Source organism: Oncorhynchus tshawytscha, linkage group LG06, assembly GCF_018296145.1.
Source record: "Oncorhynchus tshawytscha isolate Ot180627B linkage group LG06, Otsh_v2.0, whole genome shotgun sequence".
NCBI classification, from domain to species: Eukaryota; Metazoa; Chordata; class Actinopteri; order Salmoniformes; family Salmonidae; genus Oncorhynchus; species Oncorhynchus tshawytscha.
The window spans coordinates 38,845,552-38,870,529 of NC_056434.1; the positions used below are offsets into that span (position 1 = coordinate 38,845,552).

General features: G+C 44.3%; 1 protein-coding gene across 3 annotated transcripts in view; it reads left to right on the top strand.

Annotated features, from left to right (window-relative positions):
- Nucleotides 1-17,385, top strand: part of LOC112253480 (furin) — a 194,998-nt gene extending 177,613 nt beyond the window's left edge. For all 3 annotated transcript variants that reach the window (XM_042323238.1, XM_042323236.1, XM_042323237.1), the window contains exons 9-15: nucleotides 7,828-8,040; nucleotides 9,385-9,485; nucleotides 12,127-12,230; nucleotides 12,337-12,634; nucleotides 12,936-13,063; nucleotides 13,518-13,646; nucleotides 14,957-17,385. In XM_042323238.1, coding sequence (XP_042179172.1) covers nucleotides 7,828-8,040; nucleotides 9,385-9,485; nucleotides 12,127-12,230; nucleotides 12,337-12,634; nucleotides 12,936-13,063; nucleotides 13,518-13,646; nucleotides 14,957-15,660 — 1,677 coding nt within the window. In that variant the 3' untranslated portion in view covers nucleotides 15,661-17,385. The remainder of the gene's footprint in view (nucleotides 1-7,827; nucleotides 8,041-9,384; nucleotides 9,486-12,126; nucleotides 12,231-12,336; nucleotides 12,635-12,935; nucleotides 13,064-13,517; nucleotides 13,647-14,956) is intronic.
- The last annotated feature ends 7,593 nt before the right edge of the window (nucleotides 17,386-24,978 follow it).

Sequence of the window (24,978 nt, forward strand, 5' to 3'; positions counted from 1 at the left end):
AACAGGTGCAGTGATCTGTGAGCTGCTCTGACAGCTGGTTCTTAAAGCTAGTGAGGGAGATGGGAATCTCCAGCTTCAGTGATTTTTGCAGTTCGTTCCAGTCAGTGGCAGCAGAGAACTGGAAGGAAAGGCGACCAAAGGAGGAATTGGCTTTGGGGGTGACCAGTGAGATAGGTCCCTGCTGGAGCGTGTGCTACGAGTAGGTGCTGCTATGTTGACCAGCGAGCTGAGATAGGGTGGGGCTTTACCTAGCAGAGACTTGTAGATAACCTGTAGCCAGTGGGTTTGGCGACGAGTATGAAGCGAGGGCCAGCCAACGAGAGCATACAGGTCGCAGTGGTGGGTAGTATATGGGGCTTTGGTGACAAAACGGATGGCACTGTGATAGACTACATCCAGTTTGCTGAGTAGAGTGTTGGAGGTTATTTTATAGATGACATCGCCGAAGTCAAGGATCGGTAAGATGGTCAGTTTTACGAGGGTATGTTTGGCAGCATGAGTGAGGGAAGCTTTGTTGCGAAATAGGAAGCCAATTCTAGATTACATTTTTGATTGGAGATGCTTAATGTGAGTCTGGAAGGAGAGTTTACAGTCTAGCCAGACACCTAGGTATTTGTAGTTATCCACGTATTCTAAGTCAGAGACGTCCAGAGTAGTGATGCTGGATGGGTGGGCAGGTGCGGGCAATGATCTGTTGAATAGCATGCATTTAGTTTTACTTGCATTTAAGAGCAGTTGGAGGCCACGGAAGGAGAGTTGTATGGCATTGAAGCTCGTCTGGAGGTTAGTTAACACAGTGTCCAAAGAAGGGCCAGAAGTATACATAATGGTGTCATCTGCGTAGAGGTGGATTAGAGAATCACCAGCAGCAAGAGCGACATCATTGATGTATACAGAGAAGAGAGTCGGCCCGAGAATTGAACCCTGTGGCACCCCCATAGAGACAGCCAGAGGTCCAGACAACAGGCCTCCGATTTGACACACTGAGCTCTATCAGAGAAGTAGTTGGTGAACCAGGCGAGGCAATCATTTGAGAAACCAAGGCTGTTGAGTCTGCCAATAAGAATGTGGTGATTGACAGAGTCGAAAGTCTTGGCCAGGTCGATGAATACAGCTGCACAGTAATGTCTCTTATCGATGGCGGTTATGATATCGTTAAGGACCTTGAGCGTGGCTGAGGTGCACCCATGACCAGCTCGGAAACCAGATTGCATAGCGGAGAAGGTACGATGTGATTCAAAATGGTCAGTAATCTGTTTGTTAACTTGTCTTTCGAAGACCTTAGAGATGCAGGGTAGGATAGATATAGGTCTGTAGCAGTTTGGGTCTAGAGTGTCTCCCCCTTTGAAAAGGGGGATGACTGCGGCAGCTTTCCAATATTTGGGAATCTCAGACAATACGAAAGAGAGGTTGAACAGGCTAGTAATAGGGGTTGCAACAATTTCGGCAGATAATTTAAGAAAGAGAGGGTCCAGATTGTCTAGCCCGGGCTGATTTGTAGGGGTCCAGATTTTGCAGCTGTCTCAGAATATCAGCTATCTTGATATGGGTGAAGGAGAAATGGTGGGGGCTTGGGCGGGTTGCTGTGGAGGGTGCCGGGCAGTTGACCGGGATAGGGGTAGCCAGGTGGAAAGCATGGCCAGCCTTAGAGAAATGCTTCTTGAAATTCTCAATTATAGTTGATTTGTCGGTTGTAGCAGTGTTTCCTAGCCTCAGAGCAGTGGGTAGCTGGGATGAGGTGCTCTTATTCTCCATGGACTTTACAGTGTCCCAGAACCTTTTTGAGTTTGTACTGCAGGATGCAAATTTATGTTTAAAAAAGCTAGCCTTAGCTTTCCTAACTGCCTGTGTATATTGGTTACTAACTTCCCTGAAAAGTTGCATATCACGGGGGCTATTCGATGCTAATGCAGAACGCCACAGGATGTTTTTGTGCTGGTCAATGGCAGACAGGTCTGGAGGGAACCAAGGGCTATTCCTGGTTCTACATTTTTTGAATGGGGCATGCCTATTTAAGGTGGTGAGGAAGGCACTTTTAAAGAATAACCAGGCATCCTCTACTGTCGGGATGAGGTCAATGTCGTTCCAGGATACCCCGGCCAGGTCGATTAGAAAGGCCTGCTCGCAGAAGTGTTTTAGGGAGCGTTTGACAGTGATGAGGGGTGGTCGTTTGCTCGCAGACCCATTACGATGCAGGCAATGAGGCAGTGATGGCTGAGATCTTGTTTGAAAACAGCAGAGGTGTATTTGGGGGGTGAGTTAGTTAGGACGATATCTATGAGGGTGCCCGTGTTTACGGATTTGGGGTTATTTCTGGTAGGTTCATTGATCAATTGTGTGAGATTGAGGGCATCAACCTTAGATTGTAGGATGGCCGTGGTGTTAAACATGTCCCAGTTTAGGTCACCTAGCAGCACGAGCTCAGAAGATAGATGGGGGGCAATCAAATCGCATATGGTGTCGAGGGCACAGCTGGGGGCAGAGGGTGGTCTATAGCAAGCGGCAACGGTGAGAGACTTGTTTCTGGAAAGGTTATTTTTTAGAAGTAGAAACTCAAATTGTTTGGGTACAGACCTGGATAGTAAGACAGAACTCTGCAGGTTATCTTTGCAGTAAATTGCAACACCGCCCCCTTTGGCAGTTCTATCTTGTCGGAAAATGTTATAGTTAGGAATGGAAATTTCAAGGTTTTTGGTGGTCTTCCTAAGCCAGGATTCAGACACGGCTAGGACATCTGGATTCGTGGAATGTGCTAGGGCAGTAAATAAAACAAACTTAGGGAGGAGGCTTCTAATGTTAACATGCATGAAACCAAGGCTTTTACGGTTGCAGAAGTCAACAAATGAGTGAGCCTGGTGATGACAAACAGAGGAGGAGTAGGATAAGGTGATGACACTGCGTTGTGATTTCTGGGGGGGTGGAACTAAGGATTGAATTAGCCTGTGTATATAGTGATAATGAAAGAGGCGTAAACCAGGTGATGAGCAGTTGCTAGAGGCTCTACAGTGAAATAAAACAATAGTTACAAACCAGAACAGCAATCGACACGGCATGGTGACGTTAGGGAAAGGCATGCGTAGCCGGGTGATCATACAAGTCCAGTGCGTGGCTTCAGGCAGCTAGCGGCACGGGGCTAGCAGGCTAACAGAAAGGCCTTAGAGGGATGACGCGATGGAGGGAAGTCTGTTGTGGCCCCCTCGTGCAGTTACATCAGTGGACGGATCAGCAGGGCTCCATGTGGTAAACCAGGCCAATTGGCAAAATATGTATAGTGGCCAAAGAAATATGTCCGAAGGGCCTCTTAAGCCAGAAGTCCAATGTGCTTTAGACAGCTAGCAGGCTGCAGATTAGCAGCTGTGCGTTCAGGGGTCATTAGCTGCTATAATTCCAGGTGGAGAAAAAGAAATAAAACATATCATAATAAAAGCTTTAAAATTTAAAAAAAAATAGGTTCAGAGCTTGTGGTAGGAATCCGGAGATATCGAGAAGAATAAGTCCTATTAGCTCTGGTTTGAGTGACGCTGTACAGACTGGTGAGAGTTGTCCGGGATAAAGGTAGCTGATGACCGCTAGCAAAGGATAGCTGACTGCTAGCTAGTGGCTTCGGAATGTATTCGATGGGCCTCGTAAGCCAACAGTCCGTTCGTTGTGCTCTAGACAGCTAGCATTCAGGGGACGTTAGCTGCGAAGGTCGGAAGGTGATAAGGTTCAGAGCTTGCGATAGGAATCCGGGGATATGGAGAGAAAAATAGGTCCGGTATGCTATGGTTGAATCGCGTTGTACAAACTGGCGAGAGCTTTCCGAGCTAGAGGTTAGCTGATGACCGTTAGCTGGCTAGTTTATGTTGGAGATATTCCAGTAAGAGGCAAAGAAAAATATGTTAGAGAAAAAGCAGGTCCACACCACATTGGGTGAGGCGTGTTGCAGGAGAATATTTTGAAGTAGGGGATTAGAAAAATATAAAAAGATATGCGAAGAAAATATATAAAAATATATATACATGGGACACGACAAGACGAACGACAAATACGTCTGACTGCTACGCCATCTTGGATTTCCGCAACACCTGTTGTGCACGTGGCCAATAAACTTTGAAACTTGAAACAAATCTGCAATGACAAATGGCAGAGGAGAATTGGGAGCAAAATCGCTGACACAGAGTTAGATTTAGATAGGAAGGGAATAGAGGATAGCCATCGCTGTAAGAATGTGGGGAGATGGAGTTTCAATGTAAGAAATATGATTCATATAACATAAATCTCACATCTAACACTCCTAGGATAATGGACCGATGGAAAGAAAATAATAGCCTGCAGCAAAACAGGACATTTTCTGTTTTACTGAAAAGATTCCCATAATGATTTGAACTGGGGAATACCTGTTGATTTAGATTTAATCCATAAGAAAACAAAGCAATGCATCAGTAGAACCATGCTGAAAAGAGATGGTCTTCTTTTTAAGGTATCAGGACTGGTGAGCTGGAAGAGAGCAGGAGAGTCCCACTGAGTCACACGCTGGGACAAACCCTCTACAGGGGATAGGGCTTGGGAAATAACATTCTCACAGCACTTCTTTAGATCCATAAAGACTGTGGGCGCATTCCCTAAGCAGTACTGTAATGCATGTGTGAGATACGATTTGTTTTGTTCATGTCGTTGGCACTCCCACTCCCACCTCCACTGTTTCTCATCTCAGTCTCAGCTGGAGTTGAGGCACAACACAGTGTGCCTATCTAGCCCCTCCTTCCCGTCATATCTCTTTCTTGCCCCTGCTCTTTTATGCAACCTCTTTCACATTTTCAATCAATCCCTCTATTTCTCCATTAGGGATGAGCACGGATATCCGAACGGACATTAGTATTCGATTACTTAGTGGGGTTCCGAAAGGTGCAGCGGTCTAAGGCACCGCATCTCAGTGCAAGAGGTGTCACTACAGTCCCTGGTTCAAATCCAGGCTGTATCACATCCGGCCGTGATTTGGAGTCCCATGGGGCGGCGGCGCACAATTGGCCCAGCGTTGTCTGAGTTTGGCTGGGGTAGGACATCATTGTAAATAAGAATTTGTCCTTAATTGACTTGCCTAGTTAAATAAAGGTAACATTTGGGGGGGAGGGGGTGATAGGCCTATTTTGATCATGGAAAAAGTGTTGTTATAAATTCAATTAGATTTTCCTTGTGACATTGTTACTTAAAGGATATACCATGACCTGTTACTTTTTGCGGAAAACTACGGAGAAAAGCAGCCTGTCCTGTGTTTACCTCTCCCAGGTGCATTTGCATCATTCTGGCTGGACAAGAGTCACTTTTTTTTTGAATTGTGAATTTCGACTATATCCGAAGAAATGTGATATTATTCGAACAGTGAAATAATGTCAAATGCCCATCCGTATTCTGCATATTTGTTCAACTGTGCCGCTCTGCTATATCCATATCCTTTTCATTGTTGAATGTTGTCTTTCTCCATCTCTATTGTTTTCCCTCTTCCTCTTCTCTCTCCCACTCTCCTTTCTCTCTGCACTCTCTATTTCTCTCCTTTCTCTCTGCACTCTCTATTTCTCTCCTTTCTCTCTGCACTCTCTATTTCTCTCCTTTCTCTCTGCACTCTCTATTTCTCTCCTTTTCTCTCCTTTCTCTCTGTACTCTCTATTTCTCTCCTTTCTCTCTGCACTCTCTATTTCTCTCCTTTCTCTCTGTACTCTCCATCTGAAGGATATTTTCTCCTCAGTATGTAGCTCCTCTTATATATTTGGTTCTGAAAAGAAAAAGCTTCAAAGTGTATCTTTATTGTGATATGCCTGCATGTCCATTGTTATGATGGAATGGCCCAGTTGTGACTAATGGCCTCCTTATGGAGATGACAGAAGGAGAGAAGTTGGATATATGTGTATTCAGTAGATAATATTATACTGTATCATCATGCAGCTGCTGCTCCTCCTACCAGTCCAGTACAATCATGCCCTCCCGAGTTGCGCAACGGTCTAAGGCACTGCTTCTCAGTGCTAGAGGCGTCACTACAGACCCTGGTTCGATTCCGGGCTGTATGACAACCGGCCTTGATTGGGACTCTCATAGGGCAGCGCACAATTGTTCCAGCGTCGTCTGCGTTATGGTTTGGCCGGGGTAGGCTGTCATTGTAAATAAGAATTTGTTATTAGTTAAATAAAGGTTAAATAAATAAATAGATTGGAAAAACTGTCCACATTTAGTTTTCGTCAGCCAACAAGATGAGTAGGCCTACCGAACAGCAAAAGCATTAGCATATGTCAATCTACTATCCCCTATAGTACAAAAATAGACCTATTCTGCGTGGGAAATAAATATTCATATTTAATATTCAGTCTGGGACAGTTGTGGGATGCGATCGAACTAACTTCAGTGATGAAGTGATCATTTTTTAACTGGCTTTTCCGCAGCAGTAGTCTACCATATAGTTCATGATGCATTAATAAGAGTTATGCCGGCAGCAGTGCAGTGTGTGTCAGAAAGAATACAACAGCATATCACATCCAGTGAAAGGATGTCAAGGCTTTTACAGGATGGAGGGGTAAACATCCTTGTCTGGTGCAATATTTCACACTATCAGTCACTCTCAACTGAAAACTCACACACATACAGATGCATGCACGCACACACACACAAACTCCATCTGCATCCATCTCTCCACATACACACACTTGAACGTGCGTGTGTGTTATATCTATGCCTGCGTGCTATACTGTTTGTCTCTGTATGTCTGTCTGTGTGTGTTTGTGCAATACTGTATGTCTCTGTATGTCTGTCTGTGTGCTATACTGTATATCTCTGTATGTCTGTCTGTGTGCTATACTGTATGTGTCTGTGTGCTATACTGTATGTGTCTGTGTGTCTGTGTGCTATACTGTTTGTCTCTGTATGTCTGTCTGTGTGTCTGTCTGTCTGCTATACTGTATGTCTGTATGTGCTATACTGTATGTCTCTGTATGCCTATCTGAATGCCTGTGTGTCTGTCTGTCTGTCTGCTATACTGTATGTCTGTCTCTGTCTGTGCTATACTGTATGTCTCTGTGTGTCTGTGTCTGTCTGTGCTATACTGTATGTGTCTGTGTCTGTCTGTGCTATACTGTATGTCTCTGTGTCTGTGCTATACTGTATGTCTCTGTGTGTCTGTCTGTCTGCTATACTGTATGTCTCTGTATGTCTGTGTGTCTGTCTGTGCTGTTTGTCTCTGTATGTGTCTGTGCTATACTGTATGTCTCTGTGTGTCTTTGTCTGTCTGTGCTATACTGTATGTATCTGTGTGTCTGTGCTATACTGTATGTCTCTGTGCTATACTGTATGTCTCTGTATGTCTGTCTGTGTGCTATACTGTCTGTCTGTGTGCTATACTGTGTCTCTGTATGTCTGTCTGTGTGCTATACTGTATGTCTCTGTATATCTGTCTGTGTGCTATACTGAATGTCTCTGTATGTCTGTCTGTGTGCTATACTGTATGTCTGTCTGTGTGTCTGTCTGTCTGCTATACTGTTTGTCTCTGTATGTATGTTTGTCTGTCTGTCTCTGTCTGTCTCTCTGTCTGTCTGTCTCTGTCTGTCTGTCTGTCTGTCTGTCTATCTGTCTGTGTGCTATACTGTATGTCTCTGTATGTCTGTCTGTGTGTCTGTCTGCTATACTGTATGTCTCTGTATGTCTGTCTGTGTGCTATACTGTATGTCTCTGTCTGTCCGTCTGTCCGTCCGTCCGTCTGTGCTATACTGTATGTCTCTGTGTGTCTGTCTGTGCTATACTGTATGTCTTTTTTGGGGGGTAGATACCCGTGTGTCATCCTTGCCTATATGTGTTCATTTCCAGGGCCGCGGCGGGCTGGGCTCCATCTTTGTGTGGGCGTCGGGTAACGGTGGTCGTGAGAAGGACAGCTGTAACTGTGATGGTTACACCAACAGCATCTACACCCTGTCCATCAGCAGCACCACCCAGTACGGCATGGTGCCCTGGTACAGTGAGGCCTGCTCCTCCACCCTCGCCACCACCTTCAGCTCTGGGAACCCTAACGAGAAACAGATAGTGAGTAGTACTGACACACACACACTCTCTTACACACACACACACACACACACACACACACACACACACACACACACACACACAGTATAACACACATCTTCCATGCATTTTCAGCTCTAGAAACCCCAATGAGAAACAGATGATGTGAGTCATCATTAGCAATCCCTCGAGGTCCAGGATGATCTTTATCACATACAACAAAGCAGAAAGTACAACATAAAACCGTCTCCTAATAATGAAGCATATTGAAACACCCACACACCCACTTCAACCTCAACCAGAAACATTTAGCAAATACCTCTGATACGCACACACACACACACACCTCTAGGATCGCTCCAACGCACATCAGAGGAAACCTCATAGAAACAGATTGACACTGAAACACAAACACACAGCAGCGTAAAACTCCACTTGAAACAGATAGTGATTAATTCCAAACTATTGACTAATATAGTGCGACTAATATAGTCACTATAGTGACTAATATACCAAACTATAGTGACTAATATACACCACTCTTCGCTGACCACAACTAATAAGAATCCTCCTGCAACTCAATGCTTTCTCCACGTTCCTTCCAAACACACCAGAGGGCTGCTGCAGGTGAACAAACACGTCTCTCAGTCTGGCAGTGTCATTGTCTAACTCTGAGGTGGTTAACTGAAGGCACAACGCTCCAACTAATGCACTTCTGTTTTAGTAGTCGCATGCTGCTTGTTGTCTCAACAAGCAATCAATCGCAATGTTTATACTCCGTTATCGGTACGGTTACAAGACAATAACCAGTCACAATGTTTGTGACAGGACCAAGTTGCAGGTGGTGTTTCAGTTCATGGATTCAGTTCATGGACGACCCTCTGCTTTTGTGTCATTATTCCAGTGATGTAAGCTGTAAGAACCAGTCTTGATACCCTAAAATGAACGCCATCTCTTTTCAGCGCGGTTCTAAAGAGATGTGTTCACTAGACCGTAGTATTTTCAGTGTTCTGGGGCATACAGTAGCTTGTAAGTTACACAGACACACACACACTGAGTGGGTTGATTAGCTAACATTCTGCCTGTCATACCTGATGTGTCTTCACATTGCTCCAGACATGCCTCATTACTCTGCCTCTGACAACAAGTACAACACTCTGGACTTTGCTGTCTCTCCCCCCTTTCTTCTCTATCATCTTTTTGTCCCTCCTGGGCAGAAGTCACCCAATGTCAAAATACTCACAACTCTTTATTTTGCATAGATACGTAATGCGTTTAAATGAGTTGTTCCATTTGCATGTGAGATCAGCCCGTTTCTGTAGGAATCTATATGACTGTTCTTTTTTCTTGTCTCTCTTCCCCTAGGTGACCACAGACCTGAGACAGAAGTGTACAGACACCCACACGGGGACATCAGCATCGGCCCCCCTGGCTGCTGGGATCATCGCCCTGGCTCTGGAGGCCAAGTGAGTTATCTCTGTTTAGGGATGGGCGCGGTTATCTGGAAATCCGAACGGTCGTTAGTATTCGATAACTTGAGTGAGTGTTCATTTTTGGAGAATTTCTTTTTAGGCTTATTTTGACAATGTGACATTTGAAATACTTTATTTAATAAAACAACAAACTTTTGAATGTAGTTTTTTATAACTGCCCGTTGACCTACTGCTGCGCGTTTAGCCCTTGTCTGCCCTGACATCAGTATGCTATTTCCACCCACTTCAAATAGCAACTACAGGGCGCATACAGAGTTTCAATTAGACCTGACAGATCTATGCAAAATACTCACCAGAAACTATTTTTGGAACAGAATCTGTTCTATCATGGCGAAAAACTATGTAGAAAAGCATCCTGTCCACTGTTTACCTCTGCCATGTGCATTCGCGTCATTCTGATTGGTCCTGATTGGCATGTTTAATTTTGTTTTGTTTTTTTACCCCCAAAATATGTCATGATATTATTTGAATAGTGAAATAATGTCAAATCCCCATCTGTATCTCAGTTACACGCTAATATCTCTGTTAACCTGTCATCTCTTACTAGAACAGGGCTTTCCAACCCTGTTCCTGGAGATCTACCATCCTGTAGGCTTTCGCTTCAACCCTAATCTAGCGCACCTGATTCTTATAATTGGCTGGTTGATAAGCTGAATCAGGTTAGTTATACAACTGGGGTAGAAGCGAAAACCTACAGGAGGATAGCCCCCCCAAGAACACCTCTGTTAAACTAGTCTCTCAGTAGAACATATAGTATCTCAATAGAATAAGACAACTGCCCTGAAAATAATAGTGTGTGGTGGCTTGTGAGACTGGCATGGCCAGCCAGTGATCAGGTCTGTAGACTACTCCTATAGTAGCCTACATCTCTTTGTATCTCCTCCCTCATTATTGAGAGGCTGTCAGATCCAGTCAGCTGTCAGTCCTCAGGCTCATACACTCTACATATTCATTAACGCATGCCTGGCATGTGTCCGAACTGTCCCCCCACAAACACTGTCACTGGGCAAAGACAAAAGGTGTGTATAGTAGTATACGGTGCATTCCACATTTTGTTACATTACAACCTTATTCTAAAATGGATTAAATTGTTTTTTTCTCATCAATCTACACCACAATTCCCCATATAAAAACAGGATTTTATAAATTTTTGCAAATAAAGAAACAATTCCGAATTGAAATTTTACATATGTATATTTACTCGGTACTTTGTTGAAGCACCTTTGACAGCGATTACAGCTTCAAATCTTGGGTATGACGCTACAAGCTTGGCACACATGTATTTGGGTAGTTTCTGCCATTCTTCTCTGCAGATCCTCTGAGGCTCTGTCAGATTGGATGGGGAGCATTGTTGCACAGTTATTTTCAGGTCTCTCCAGAGGTGTTCGATCGGGTTCAAGTCTGGGCTCTGCCTGGGCCATTCAAGGACATTCAGAGATTTGTCCCTAAACCACTCTGGCATTGTCTTGGCTGTGCGCTTAGGTGGATCAGGTTTTCATAAAGGAAAAAGTCAAGGGGTCTGAATACTTTCCGAGTGCACTGTATGTACTGCATACAGGTAGTCATTGCAACCCTCCAGCCACTGCAGCCACAGAGAAGGGCGTTGTCAATGCAGGGAGGAAGTTTGCTTCAATATACCCTATCATTCACAGACAATGAATATCCAAATCCAATAATTCTCCACAAAGTGTAGATCACCTCAGCATTTCCTGAGAGAGAGCAATAATAACAGATCTGCCTGCATTTCTCCAGCAGATGGAATTCATGGAGATTGAATCATTTAATAGGGAGAGCGCTGTTTTTCCAGCGAGGTGACATTGAGTGGATGGAGGGATGTCCATTAATAACACATGAGTGTGAGACGTGAATGGTGACGGAGGGAGTGTATGGATGTGAAAGGTTGTTGAGGTGAGAGTCTGCTGCTTCCACTTCCGCTGTCAAGCTGCGGAGCAGTTCTGGCGCTTCTATTTCTGCCTCGGCCTGGCGCAGGCAGCGAGTTAAGCTGTAAACCCATGTGATTCATGGTTTGATTATCTTTGCCTGCGGGCCTCCATTTCTCCGCTCACTCCAAAGGCATGTGCTCCCTAAACTTCTTGTCCTCTCTGCTCTACCTACCTACATACTGCCGCTCCCTGCTAAATCAGCTGGAGAGGTTTAATATGGCCCTTCTATTTAGTGGAAGGTGACCCGTCCTGGCGTCCTTCAAGAACATAACCTTTAGCAGCCCGGCTTGACATCCTTACTGACTGCTCTACGTGGGCTACTGTTCAGTACATTACTCTGCTATACTACTTTAAGGTGTTACTGTGTTCTCTCACCATTAAACACCAGTGTTTTATGGCTGCCTTTTATTATGGTGCTGTTACTGGACACTGCTGATAAAACCTTATGGACCAGGTGCACATCCATTTCACTGCTGTGTGTGACTGACATTGACATGTCTCTAGTGGTGTTTGTATCCACCTTTTTTGTGTCGCATGTCTTTCTTTCCTATCTGTCTGAACTATGAACCTGATGTGGACGGACATCTCTCTCTCTCTAGAAATGTCTCATAAACTCTCTTTTATTAGAACATCTCTAATATAAGAGTACATATCTTTCTCTCTCTGTATAGTATGAACCTGACGTGGCGGGACATGCAGCACTTGGTGGTGAGAACCTCTCACCCCGCCCACCTCAGCACTGACGACTGGAGGACCAATGGAGTGGGCCGCAAAGGTAACAGGAGAGCTCTCATAGGACATGCCTTGGCTGACTGAACTACATGATAAGTGGACACTCTGACTCTTTGGAACTTCACTCATGGTTTTTCTGTCTCTGTCAGTGAGTCATTCGTATGGGTATGGTCTGCTGGATGCGGGGGCCATGGTGGCTCTGGCTCAGAACTGGACTAGCGTGGGCCCACAGCACCAGTGTGTCCTCACCATGCTCTCAGAGCCGAGGGACATAGGTAGCCGGCTGCTGTTCAGTAAGACATTGGACTCCTGCTGGGGCAGACCAGAGTATGTCAACTCTCTGGAGCATGTCCAGGCCCGCCTCACTCTCTCCTACAACCACAGAGGAAACCTGGCTATACACCTCATCAGCCCCCAAGGGACACGCTCTACCCTGCTGGCTCCCAGGTACACCCTCACACACACCTACTGTAGAAATACAAAGGAAACCTCATCAACCTCATATCAGTCTGATAGATACACCATCCTCCAGGTAAACATAAACATATTCACGGAATAACACAGTGCAGTGTTTGTCGTTTTTAATTTATGTTTGCTTGAAGTGCTGTGTATTTTTAGCAGCCGTTCTGGGAGGTATTGTTTTTGAAGAGCCCTTCATGGTTTAGGATGGTTGCTATGATATCTATGTTTTTGGCTGTGAGCCCTAACTACTCTCTCTGTGTCTCTCTCTTTCTCCCCCTCTTTTCAGGCCTAAAGACTATTCGCCAGAGGGATTTATTGACTGGGCTTTCATGACCACCCACATGTGGGATGAGGATCCTCGAGGGGAGTGGACCCTGGAGATCGAGAACGTCTCAGAACAAGGACACGACTATGGTAAGAGGACATCTGTGTACCTTCATACCCCTCCTCACATACACGGGAGAGGCTCCTCCCTCCTCTTTCCTCTCTCCTTTCCCTTCTCCTTACTCCAGAAGGTCTCTGCTGTCGTTTGTTACAGTCTCAGCACAGCAGGAGAAATAAGATGAGTGATTCTCTTTACTCCCTCTGCCTCCTCTTCATCCATATTCCTGTCCACACCATATCAGTTCTCTCTCTCGTTCTTAATCAGCAATTGTTCTCCTCTCCCTGTTTTTGTTCGTCAGTTCACCTACCTCTTCACCGTCATCATATTAGTATCTCTCTGACACTCACCCATTCTCTCCTCTTAGAGGTATTGCATTGTTCATTCCTTCTGTTCTTCTTTCTCCCTTGAAATTGAAATGTGTTCACCCTCTCTCTCTCTTCCTCTCCTCCCCCTCTCTCTTCCTTTCTCCTCCACCCCTCCCAGGTGAGTTGAGTCAGTTTACTCTGATCCTGTACGGTACGGGCTCCAGCTCCAATAACCCCTCGTCTCCTGACTTCCCCCGGCCTTCCAACAACAGCTGCAAGACCTTCGACACCCAGCAGATCTGCATCGGTGAGACTGACTGTCCGAGACACACAGACAACTGTAGCACTAAAAGATTCCAGATGGGATTAGAAGCCTCTTGGTGACACTCAGCATGTGGATGTGGGGTTCTCATGCATATGATGCAGGTTGGCATTTTTTGAGATGACTCATGTACTAGAGGCAGCTCTGCAGAGTGGTCACTAGCTGGCACAGCCACAAAGTTATCAAATCGGATTTTAAACCTATGCTTAACCTCCACCACACTGCTAAAGCCAGGTATACACGACACGGTTTTGGCCCCGATATAGTTTTTGAGATCAGAGACAAAATTCCCATGTCGTTGCCTACTCGGGGTGCGCGCTTGGCCCCGACACTCTTTTAATGTGAGCGAGTAAGAGACACAATCTGATTCCATCTTTGAGCAGTTCCAGACATCCCAATATTTTCAAAAATGTTGGATTTTATCAGCACAAAATCTTCAATGCTCTTGCAGTGTGAGATGTGCAATGACACGTTTTAAGAAAGGTGATCAGCAATAGCCTATGAGAGCTTTCAAAAAAAGTATCCAGTGAGATGATGACGTTGTTTCGCATCACACAAAATGTGTAGACTCTCGAGCAGGAGCGATGCATTTGTACTTGCCTTTAACCAAAGTGACAAATCGTTACGCCTCTGAAGTTCACAAGCAATGTTATTCAAATCAAAATGTTGACCAATTATTTTAACTCTGTATGGCAGGTGTGAATGTCTGACTGAAAACATTTTCGTGAGACATTGTGGTGGTATTGAAAATCCTCACGGCCAAGTGAAGAATCTTGTAGTGTGTGACACCCCATCTGTGCCACATCGTGTAGTGTGCGTACCACTACTTTGGCAAGACAAAAAAAACACAGGAAAGACGGTTGTTTAATGTGAGAGGCTCAGCGATGTTAGGATTTTGAAAGCCGTGTAGTGTACACCCGGTTTTACCATAATGCCTAAAGCTAACCTTAAATTAAGACCTAAAAGCACATTTTTGCTTTCATACATTTCTACGATATAGCCAATTTTGACTTTGCAGCTGGCCCATCTAGCGAAACCACTCAGTTCTGCCTCCAGGGCAAGACTCATGACAATAAACATCAACCTGCACATATAACAGGAGTGTTAAAAGGCTTAATTCGTGGCATGTTTTTGCTTTTTTGTGTGTGGGTGTATATTCAAGCCTTTGTCCCCACTGAATGCTCAGAAAATCAGCACCTCATCCCCATGTGTGTGTATCATCTTGCTTTCTCAGTGTTTCTCTTTCTCTCACTCATCTCTTCCTCTCTCTCTCTTCCCCTCTCTACCCTTTCCAGAGTGCAGCCTAGGCTTCTCCCTGTTCCTGCAGGGTTGTGTGAAGCTCTGCCCCCCCGGCTTCACCACGGGCCCCCAGCTCCTCAACATGTCCCTGGACAACTGGGTGGACTTGTCCTCCGTCCAGTCCTGCCTGCCATGCCACCCTGCTTGCCTCACCTGTTCCGGCCCCGGGCCCAGCGATTGCCTCTCTTGCCCCCCTCACAGCCACCTGGTCCTCACCGCCTGCCTGCACCAGAACCAGATCCAGCGCAAGTCCCCCATTGGCCCCGACCTCCAGGGAGATGTGGGTGGACCAGGGGAAAGCCCAGTGGGGTTAGAGCAGGGGGGAGGTGGGGGAGTGGGGGAGCCTCCAGGACCTAGCCTGGCCCTGTCCTCCCCTCTGGCCACCCTCCTGGCTGTGCTCAGCTGTGCCTTCATCCTGGCAGCCTTTGCCGGGGTCTTTTTTATGCTGCAGCTGCGCTCTGGTGGCGCCCCTTGGGCCCGGAGGACCAAACTGCAGTCTGTGGAGACGGGGGGATGGGCCTCGGGGGGCTTCGGCCTGGGGCTAGGCTGGGAGAGGCAGGGCAGGGTATCCTATAAGGGGATCCCCACCGTGTGGGTTGACGAGGACCAGGTAACATTGGGGGGCTCTGATTCCGACAGTGAAGAGCTGAACTGCCACAGTGAGAGGACAGCCTTTATCAGGACACAGAGCTCTCTCTAGCCCCCTCTCTGACCCCTACGTCTGGAGGAAACTCTCTTCAGAGGGTTTGGTCTCTCCAGCCCCTCCCTCTGCTAGAGCTCATGGGTCTGTAGTGTGAGTCTGGTTAAGGCATTGTCCCTGGCTGATAGACAGAGATTCTGATCCAGGGATGTAATGGCTCAGCCCAGCAAGCACCTCCTGGTCCACTGATTGACTATATCTATATATATATATATATATATATGTATATATATATAAATATTATTATGATTATATATATATTATTTTTGTTTTATTTTTTGCTTTTAAACACTTGAATGAGATTATTTGCCCTGGCCCAAGGGTCAAGGTAAAGGTAAAGTACAGTTTTCACTATTATTTCCCATTGACCTTTAGTTTATTGTAGAAAGGCCCATTTCTGTATTTTGAAAGTTGCATATCTTGAAAACTTGATTGCTGTGACATGCAAAACATTTTGGGACTATATCAACAATGGACTAATGAAACAAAAGATAGTTTTGGGGTGGAGTTTTCCTTTTAGCAGACGTCGATAGAGATGTCGCATGTATTAGTATACGTGTGTGTATGCGTGTGCCTGTGTGACAGTGACTTTGTAGACAAGAACTGAATAGCCTCCCAACACAGTTTCTGATTGGATGAAGACCACAACAGGGTTTTATTTAATGTATGAGAAAGAGAGAACGTTGCAGATTTGGGCACTGATAAATGCCTACATTTGAACGCAGTGGCTGTACAGTAACATGCTACACATGATGTCAGACCTCAAGCTCTGCGCTTCACAGCGCCGAATGGGTTTCGACTGACAGCCGTTCTGCACATGAACACCGCACGCGATATGAATTTGCCCCAATCTCGCTCACTAATTGGGCAACTTTTTTTGTTGACTGAGTGAGGGAAAGCTGTAAATTAATGAGACTATGTATTTTGATAGATGAGACGTTGAGGATTATAACTAAATACTGTTTTGATGTCATACAAGCAAGCCAAACACCCATGAGTCCAAATGTGTACTTCACATTTCCGTATATGATCTATATTTAACGTACAGTTACAAGATCACATGGCGTCATACCCTGGGTTATTCTGAACAGAATGTGCATATGTTTGTCTACTGTGAAGAAAATTTGACGCAGCACACGCACCTGAATGCACTCATGACTCCTTTCTATGCGCACCAAAATAACGATCTGTTTCCCTGAATTGCATTTTGAAAGCCTAAAACTGTAATATCGTGTTTTATAATTTAGCTAGTCATGTTGGCAATAGAACAATCTTCCAAATTATACCCACCTGACCCAGATTGCGATTTATAATGGTTTTTGGATTGCGTAAACAACACCAGTAATTGTGTAATGGCGGGGACAATGGGTTGTGTTCCAAACAAAACAACGTCAAGTGTGCTTGCTCTAGTTCCTCAACGGCACATCTAGGAGAGCTCAAAACAGCACCTTATAGTTGAAGGCTGTTCTTTGAGTCATATAAGTGCATTGAAATTACTTAGGAAACGTGCACGCTTTGGAGAGGTGTGTGGCCACTTGGAGACACCAGTTAGTCCTCTCACTCTCACTCTTATCAGTAGTGCTAAGCGATTTTCGATGTCGGTTTCGATTGTTTTTTACATTAAATGCTCTATGCATTATGTAGGTTGAATGCTGTAACAACACAGAATAAAACAATTAATAAAAGACAATGATGGTAGTGACTGCCCATTACTGTTTATCACTTATGAACCATCATTTATTCACATTACTTTAATAAAATATTTCAGTTGTTGTGTATATTACATTTGTTTTATTTTATGACTTTATTATTTCATTCCATGTCATCATCTCATCTCTATAGAGCTGCTGCCTATGCTGTCTGACAAAATCACTATTTTGTAGTTCTTCAAAGTAAATAAGGCATACTTTTATGACTGCTGAATACCAACTATCAATCACTTAGATCATGTATTTTCAGGTAGAGACACCACGCTAAGCAACAGCTGCTCTCTATATTCCCTCAGGATCGCACATTCTTCTCTCTCCGGTAGCTGTCATTTAAGAAAGACCGACTGAACAAGTAGATGAGCAATGGATTATGGTGATTGTAGTTCATTTCCACGTTTTATGCGCTGAACTATGTAGGATATTGGCCAATTGGAAACCACAACTCCCTACTACATCACACAGTTCAGGCTGGATCGGAATTATCTCTAGAGAAACTGAGTGATGTGAGCATTGAGTTCACAGATACATTTTTTTTTTAACGAACGACTAAGGTCAATTAGTTGTTTGAAAACTGAAAAATAACTGACATTTTGGTTAATCGCTCAGCACTAATAGACAGTGTAAGGTTTTGATTCAGTCAGATGAACTGTTGTGTCCTCACCTTTCAGTCTTAGAATTTTCCCATGATCTCCAAACTGTTCCTTTCAATTGCTTCCATGGTTATGCATATGCTTTTAATATTTATTCTGTAAGAAAACTATCAATTTATCCCTATCAATAGTCCCACGAGTGTAAGGGGTTAGGCCCAATGCAGATGTTTTTTCTCAATATCAAATCATTTTTGGGTAACAATTGAGTACATTACTGTGATAATTTTGTTTTCAATCAAATGGTAAAAAATACTTTCTTAGCAAGAGCAATTTCTCAAACAATAATTTTCCTAGGACTGTTTGGGAGTGGTTTAAGCGGGGAGAGGAAAACTAGCTGTTATTGGCAGAGGTTTGGAACTCTCATTCTTATTGCCTGGTGATGTCACCAGGCAGGCCAAAACTCTGTCTTTTCAAACAGCTCTTACACTAAAAGGGCATTATCAACCTTTTTTACAATTTCACAGTATTAGTCCAATCTCGTAGTGTGGCAATATATATAAAACACAGGAGAATCACATTTTTGACTGCACTGGGCCTTCAAACACTTTTTTTGTGACACTTTTTCCTACCGTTTGTTTTTTGAGTTTCCTACTCTTCTCCATAATCAGTGAGCTCCAGCATTTCTTAATCAGCTAATACAACCCCAATATAGACAACACATCAAAAATACAGCACAGACTTTTTTGGTGTTGTCTTCAAGGTTTTGATAACTATTGAGCTTTAGCTTAGCAATATTGTCACCCACAGCTTACAAGCACTTAATACCAATATAGAGAATTGTTGAAAGGCCAAACTTATAGTATTGTGGTTTTGGGATGTAAGTAGAAAGCTCATGCATCAATCAGCAAACACACACACTACAGAACAAGTGGGTGAAGGGATGACAAGTAATATTAGTCAGACACTTTTTTCATTTGCACAGTGGGTTACTTACAGAGGGATTACCAACCCTGCAGTACTGTGTTCCCATCTTTCTGATGTAGAAGATGACAAAAAACACTTAACCCAAAGCTATTTGACCTTCTCAACATGTCTCTATTCTCTTGCTATCGGCAAGAAATAAGATAATTTTGTCTTCATTTTCCCCATGGAGGCTCTATTGATTTTCAGGGTTTGTTTCTCTGCCAAGTCTTTATCAGTGGAAAAAAGATAATAGCTTTCTCTTGTTATTACACATTTCACATATTTTGACAAGCAAATGTATTGGCCTGCAGGTATTTGCAGTCAGGCATTATTAAGTTATTTGTCAACTTTAAGAACATATATTTTGGACTGGTCTATACAATCAAAGCTCTTGAGTATTGTATGTGATAAGAACTGCTATGGTGAAATGTTTATAGATCAGTTACAGCATATTTTAAATAGATTGTATTTTCTATCCTTTTATATTTTATCCTTTTTTATTTAACTGATGATTGATGTCAATATTGTGGGGATAAATGTCATGCTAAAATAAAAATGACTTTGTAGGTCATGTGAGATGAAAGCTGGTGTGTTGACCCATTCTGTGCTCTGTATCACCCTTGTGGAGCTCTGTGTCGGCGTGGTTTCACAGCAGTCAGCAAAAGCTTACAGACACTCACAACACACACGCCACTAAATGCTTTGTCAGTGCCCGCCAGCGATACACAAGCCCACTTCCTGATGTCTAGGGCTTCTGTCCTCTACCGTTTTCTCTTCCACTTTCTCCAGCTACCGGAAGAGCATCACCACAACCCCCTAAGATACAATAACTTCCTCTCGTCCTAAATACTGCTGAAATACAAGGACATTAATATTTAAACTAGATTCATATGGAAAGTTTTGCGTGTCTGTAGTTGTATTTGTGGAGTTCATTAACAGGAAATTTCCTCCATTCCCCAGTAGAGGGGAGCAGGTCTAAGATAATAGTACATTCTGAATGCACCCCATAATTAGATCTACAGGGAGAAATTGTAGTTAAATTCAGATCCCGGAACCTGTGCATACCTTGCAAGGCAAGTATGTGTGTTGAATGAGTGAGCGAATGAGTGTGTCTGTGCATATGTTGAATCTGAGGAGATGGAGAGTCACTTGTCATTCACTGACCCATGTACTTGTGTGTGGGTGTGCTGTAGGTTGTTCAGTGGTCATTTAGACTGTCTCTTTGTCGTTCTGCAGGGGGATGGAGGAAGGATCTACTGTAGTGGAGGGTATCTGGCTGGTTTGGATCTCCTGGAGGGGGCCAGGCTGGCAGGATGGATTCTGCTCCTGGCTTTTAAGCAGATCCCCATAGAACAGTCATGGTCTATGGAATACTGTTCACTAGTGTTTCAGTTAGTTTGCGAAGTTGGCTTTTTAAGCTCTTGGTTCAATTTGAGTAGTTCTGTAACATGCCTGTTTCTGCCAAGGAACAGAATACGAAATACTGGGCAAAAACATAGAAAATCATGATAAAATGCTACCAGTCTAGTACAAAGACAAGCTACAAAATAAATAATAAATAGTATCTTATCTACAGGATAAGATAAGGAATAGTATTACTGTTGTTAAAAAGGTCAGTCAAAAGGTCAAATTCTGTTAATCCAGAAATAAATCCATCTGATAAAACGGATTACAATGCAGTGTTTTGTTGCCCCAGGATTCCTCCAGCATCATCTCTCCTCTCAGCCCTCTACCTCCCTGACTCCATTATCCCCCTCCCACAAAGGTACAGCAGGCTCTCCTCTCTGTGCTGTGGAGATCACCCTCAGGCCCTCAACCTGGTCTCAGAGCATTTTGTATTATTCTGTACGTAAATCTGAGGCACTCCATTTCGTATGACATATTACGAATTTGCAAAATGTACAAAATGTTAATCACCGTATTCTTATCGGAAGACTCAAGAGCCTTGGTTTCTCAAATGACTGCCTCGCCTGGTTCACCAACTTCTTCTCAGATAGAGTTCAGTGTGTCAAATCGGAGGGCCTGTTGTCCGGACCTCTGGCGGTTTCTATGGGGGTACCACAGGGTTCAATTCTCGGGCCGACTCTTTTCTCTGTATATATCAACGATGTCGCTCTTGCTGCGGGTGATTCCTTGATCCAGCTCTATGCAGACGACACCATTCCGTATACATCTGGCCCTTCTTTGGATACTGTGTTAACAAACCTCCAAACTAGCTTCAATGCCATACAACACTCCTTCCGTGGCCTCCAACTGCTCTTAAACGTTAGTAAAACTAAATGGATGCTTTTCAACAGATCACTGCCCGTACCCGCCTGCCCGACTAGCATCTCTACTCTGGACGGTTCTGACTTAGGTATTTGTAGTTGTCCACATATTCTAGGTGTCTGGCTAGATGGTAAAATCTCCTTCCAGACTCATATTAAACATCTCCAATCCAAAATGAAATCTAGAATCGGCTTCCTATTTCGCAACAAAGCCTCCTTCACTCACGCTGCCAAACATACCCTCGTAAAACTGACTATCCTACCGATCCTCGACTTCGGCGATGTCATTTACAAAATAACCTCAAGACTCTACTCAGCAAACTGGATGCAGTCTATCACAGTGCCATCCGTTTTGTCACCAAAGCCCCATATATTACCCACCACTACGACCAGTATGCTCTCATCAGCGTTATGTCATGTCTTTAGAAGCTTCTGATAGGCTAATTGACATCATTTGAGTCAATTGGAGTTGTACCTGTGGATGTATTTCAAGGCCTACCTTCAAACTCTGTGCCTCTTTGCTTGACATCATGGGAAAATCAAAAGAAATCAGCCAAGACCTCAGAAAAAGTTGTAAACCTCCACAAGTCTGGTTCATCCTTGGAGCAATTTTCAAATGCCTGAAGGTACCAGATTCATCTGTACAAACAATAGTACGCAGGTATAAACACCATGGGACCACGCAGCCGTCATACCGCTCAGGAAGGAGACACGTTCTGTCTCCTAGAGATGAACGTACATGTGAAAAGTGCAAATCAATCCCAGAACAACAGCAAAGGACCTTGTGAAGATGTTAGAGGAAACAGGAACAAAAGTTTCTATATCCACAGTAAAATGAGGCCTATATCGACATAACCTGAAAGGCCGCTCAGCAAGGAAAACGCTGGTGACAAAACGGATGGCACTGTGATAGACTACATCCAGTTTGCTGAGTAGAGTGTTGGAGGCTATTTTATAGATGACATCGCCGAAGTCAAGGATCGGTAGGATGGTCAGTTTTACGAGGGTATGTTTGGCAGCATGAGTGAGGGAAGCTTTGTTGCGAAATAGGAAGCCAATTCTAGATTTAATTTTTGATTGGAGATGCTTAATGTGAGTCTGGAAGGAGAGTTTACAGTCTAGCCAGACACCTAGGTATTTGTAGTTATCCACGTATTCTAAGTCAGAGCCGTCCAGAGTAGTGATGCTGTACGGGCGGGCAGGTGCGGGCAATGATCTGTTGAATAGCATGCAGTTTTATTTGCGTTTAGGAGCAGTTGGAGGCCACAGAAGGAGAGTTGTATGGCATTGAAGCTCGTCTGGAGGTTAGTTAACACAGTGTCCAAAGAAGGGCCAGAAGTATACATAATGGTGTCATCTGCGTAGAGGTGGGTTAGAGAATCACCAGCAGCAAGAGCGACATCATTGATGTATACAGAGAAGAGAGTCGGCCCGAGAATTGAACCCTGTGGGACCCCCATAGAGACTGCCAGAGGTCCGGACAACAGGCCCTCCGATTTGACACACTTAGCTCTATCAGAGAAGTAGTTGGTGAAACAGGTGAGTCAATCATTTGAGAAACCAAGGCTGTTGAGTCTGCCAATAAGAATGTGGTGATTGACAGAGTCGAAAGCCTTGGCCAGGTCGATGAATACAGCTGCACAGTAATGTCTCTTATCGATGGCGGTTATGATATCGTTAAGGACCTTGAGCGTGGCTGAGGTGCCCCCATGACCAGCTCGGAAACCAGATTGCATAGCAGAGAAGGTACGATGTGATTCAAAATGGTCAGTGATCTGTTTGTTAACTTGGCTTTCGAAGACCTTAGAGATGCAGGGTAGGATAGATATAGGTCTGTAGCAGTTTGGGTCTAGAGTGTCTCCCCCTTTGAAAAGGAGGGTGGTGGGCAGTTGACCGGGGTAGGGGTAGCCAGGTGGAAAGCATGGCCAGCCGTAGAGAAATGCTTATTGAAATTCTCAATTATAGTGGATTTGTCGGTTGTAACAGTGTTTCCTAGCCTCAGAGCAGTGGGTAGCTGGGATGAGGTGTTCTTATTCTCCATGGACTTTACAGTGTCCCAGAACCTTTTTGAGTTTGTACTGCAGGATGCACATTTATGTTTAAAAAAGCAAGCCTTAGCTTTCCTAACTGCCTGTGTATATTGGTTCCTAACTTCCCTGAAAAGTTGCATATCACGGGGGCTATTCGATGCTAATGCAGAACGCCACAGGATGTTTTGTGCTGGTCAAGGGCAGACGGGTCTGGAGTGAACCAAGGGCTATATCTATTCCTGGTTCTACATTTTTGGAATTGGGCATGCCTATTTAAGATGGTGAGGAAGGCACCTTTAAAGAATAACCAGGCATCCTCTACTATCGGGATGAAGTCAATGTCGTTCCAGGATACCCCGGCCAGGTCGATTAGAAAGGCCTGCTCGCAGAAGTGTTTTAGGGAGCGTTTGACAGTGATGAGGGGTGGTCGTTTGCTCGCAGACCCATTACGGATGCAGGCAATGAGGCAGTGATGGCTGAGATCTTGGTTGAAAACAGCAGAGGTGTATTTGGGGGGTGAGTTAGTTAGGATGATATCTATGAGGGTGCCCGTGTTTACGGATTTGGGGTTATATCTGGTAGGTTCATTGATAAATTGCGTGAGATTTGAGGGCATCAAGCTTATAGGATGGCCGGGGTGTTAAGCATGTCCCAGTTTAGGTCACCTAGCAGCACAAGCTCAGAAGATAGATGGGGGGCAATCTAATCACATATGGATTAACCTCTACATCACCAGAGGAACAGAGGAGGAGTAGGATAAGGGTTCGGCTAAAGGCTAACAGAACTGGACGCCTAGTACGTTCAGAACAGAGAGTAAAAGGAGCAGATTTCTGGGCACCGTAGAATATATTCAAGGGATAATGTACAAACAAAGGTATAGTAGGATGTGAATACAGTGGGGGTAAACCTGTGCATACAGTGATAATGAAAGAGATATTGTCTCTAGAATTAGCATTTAAACAAGGTGATGACACTGCGTGTGTGGGGGGTGGAACTAAATTGTTAGCCGAGGCATGTTGAGCAGTGCTAGAGGCTCTACAGTGAAATAAAACAATAGTTACAAACCAGAACAGCAATCGACACGGCATGATGACGTTAGGGAAAGGCATGCGTAGCCGGGTGATCATACAAGTCCAGTGCGTGGCTTCAAGCAGCTAGCGGCACTGGGCTAGCAGGCTAACAGAAAGGCCGTTACATCAGCGGACGGATCAGCAGGGCTCCATGTGGTAAACCAGGCCAATTGGCAAAATATGCATAGTGGCCGAAGAAATATGTCCGAAGGGCCTCTTAAATCAGCAGTCCAATGTGCTTAAAATAGCTAGCAGGCCGCAGATTAGCGGCTGTGCGTTCAGGGGTCGTTAGCTGCTATAATTCCAGGTAGAAAAAATATATATCAGAATAAAAATGTGAATCACACTGTTGCTCTCTCATTCAACTATTTCCGCCTTACGGATTATGGTTGTTGTGGATGGCTGTAAACAAATCCAAATGTGTTTTTGAACCCAATAATGGTTGAATTCAAGAAGTTTAAACTGCCAATCAATCTTTTTTAAACCAGTGGACAGCCAATGAAAAATGTGCTCTTGCAACAGCTGCATTGAGCAGATCCCAGCCTATGGAATAAAAGTGGGGCTTTTATTGCTCAATCTAATTAATGCTGATTTTTTTTTTAAATATTTAAAAAAAAATGTATTTTAAAAGCAGTTTTTTTGCCTTCTCTGTTTTATGCGGCAAGGATATATGGGAAACGGGCGCGAGA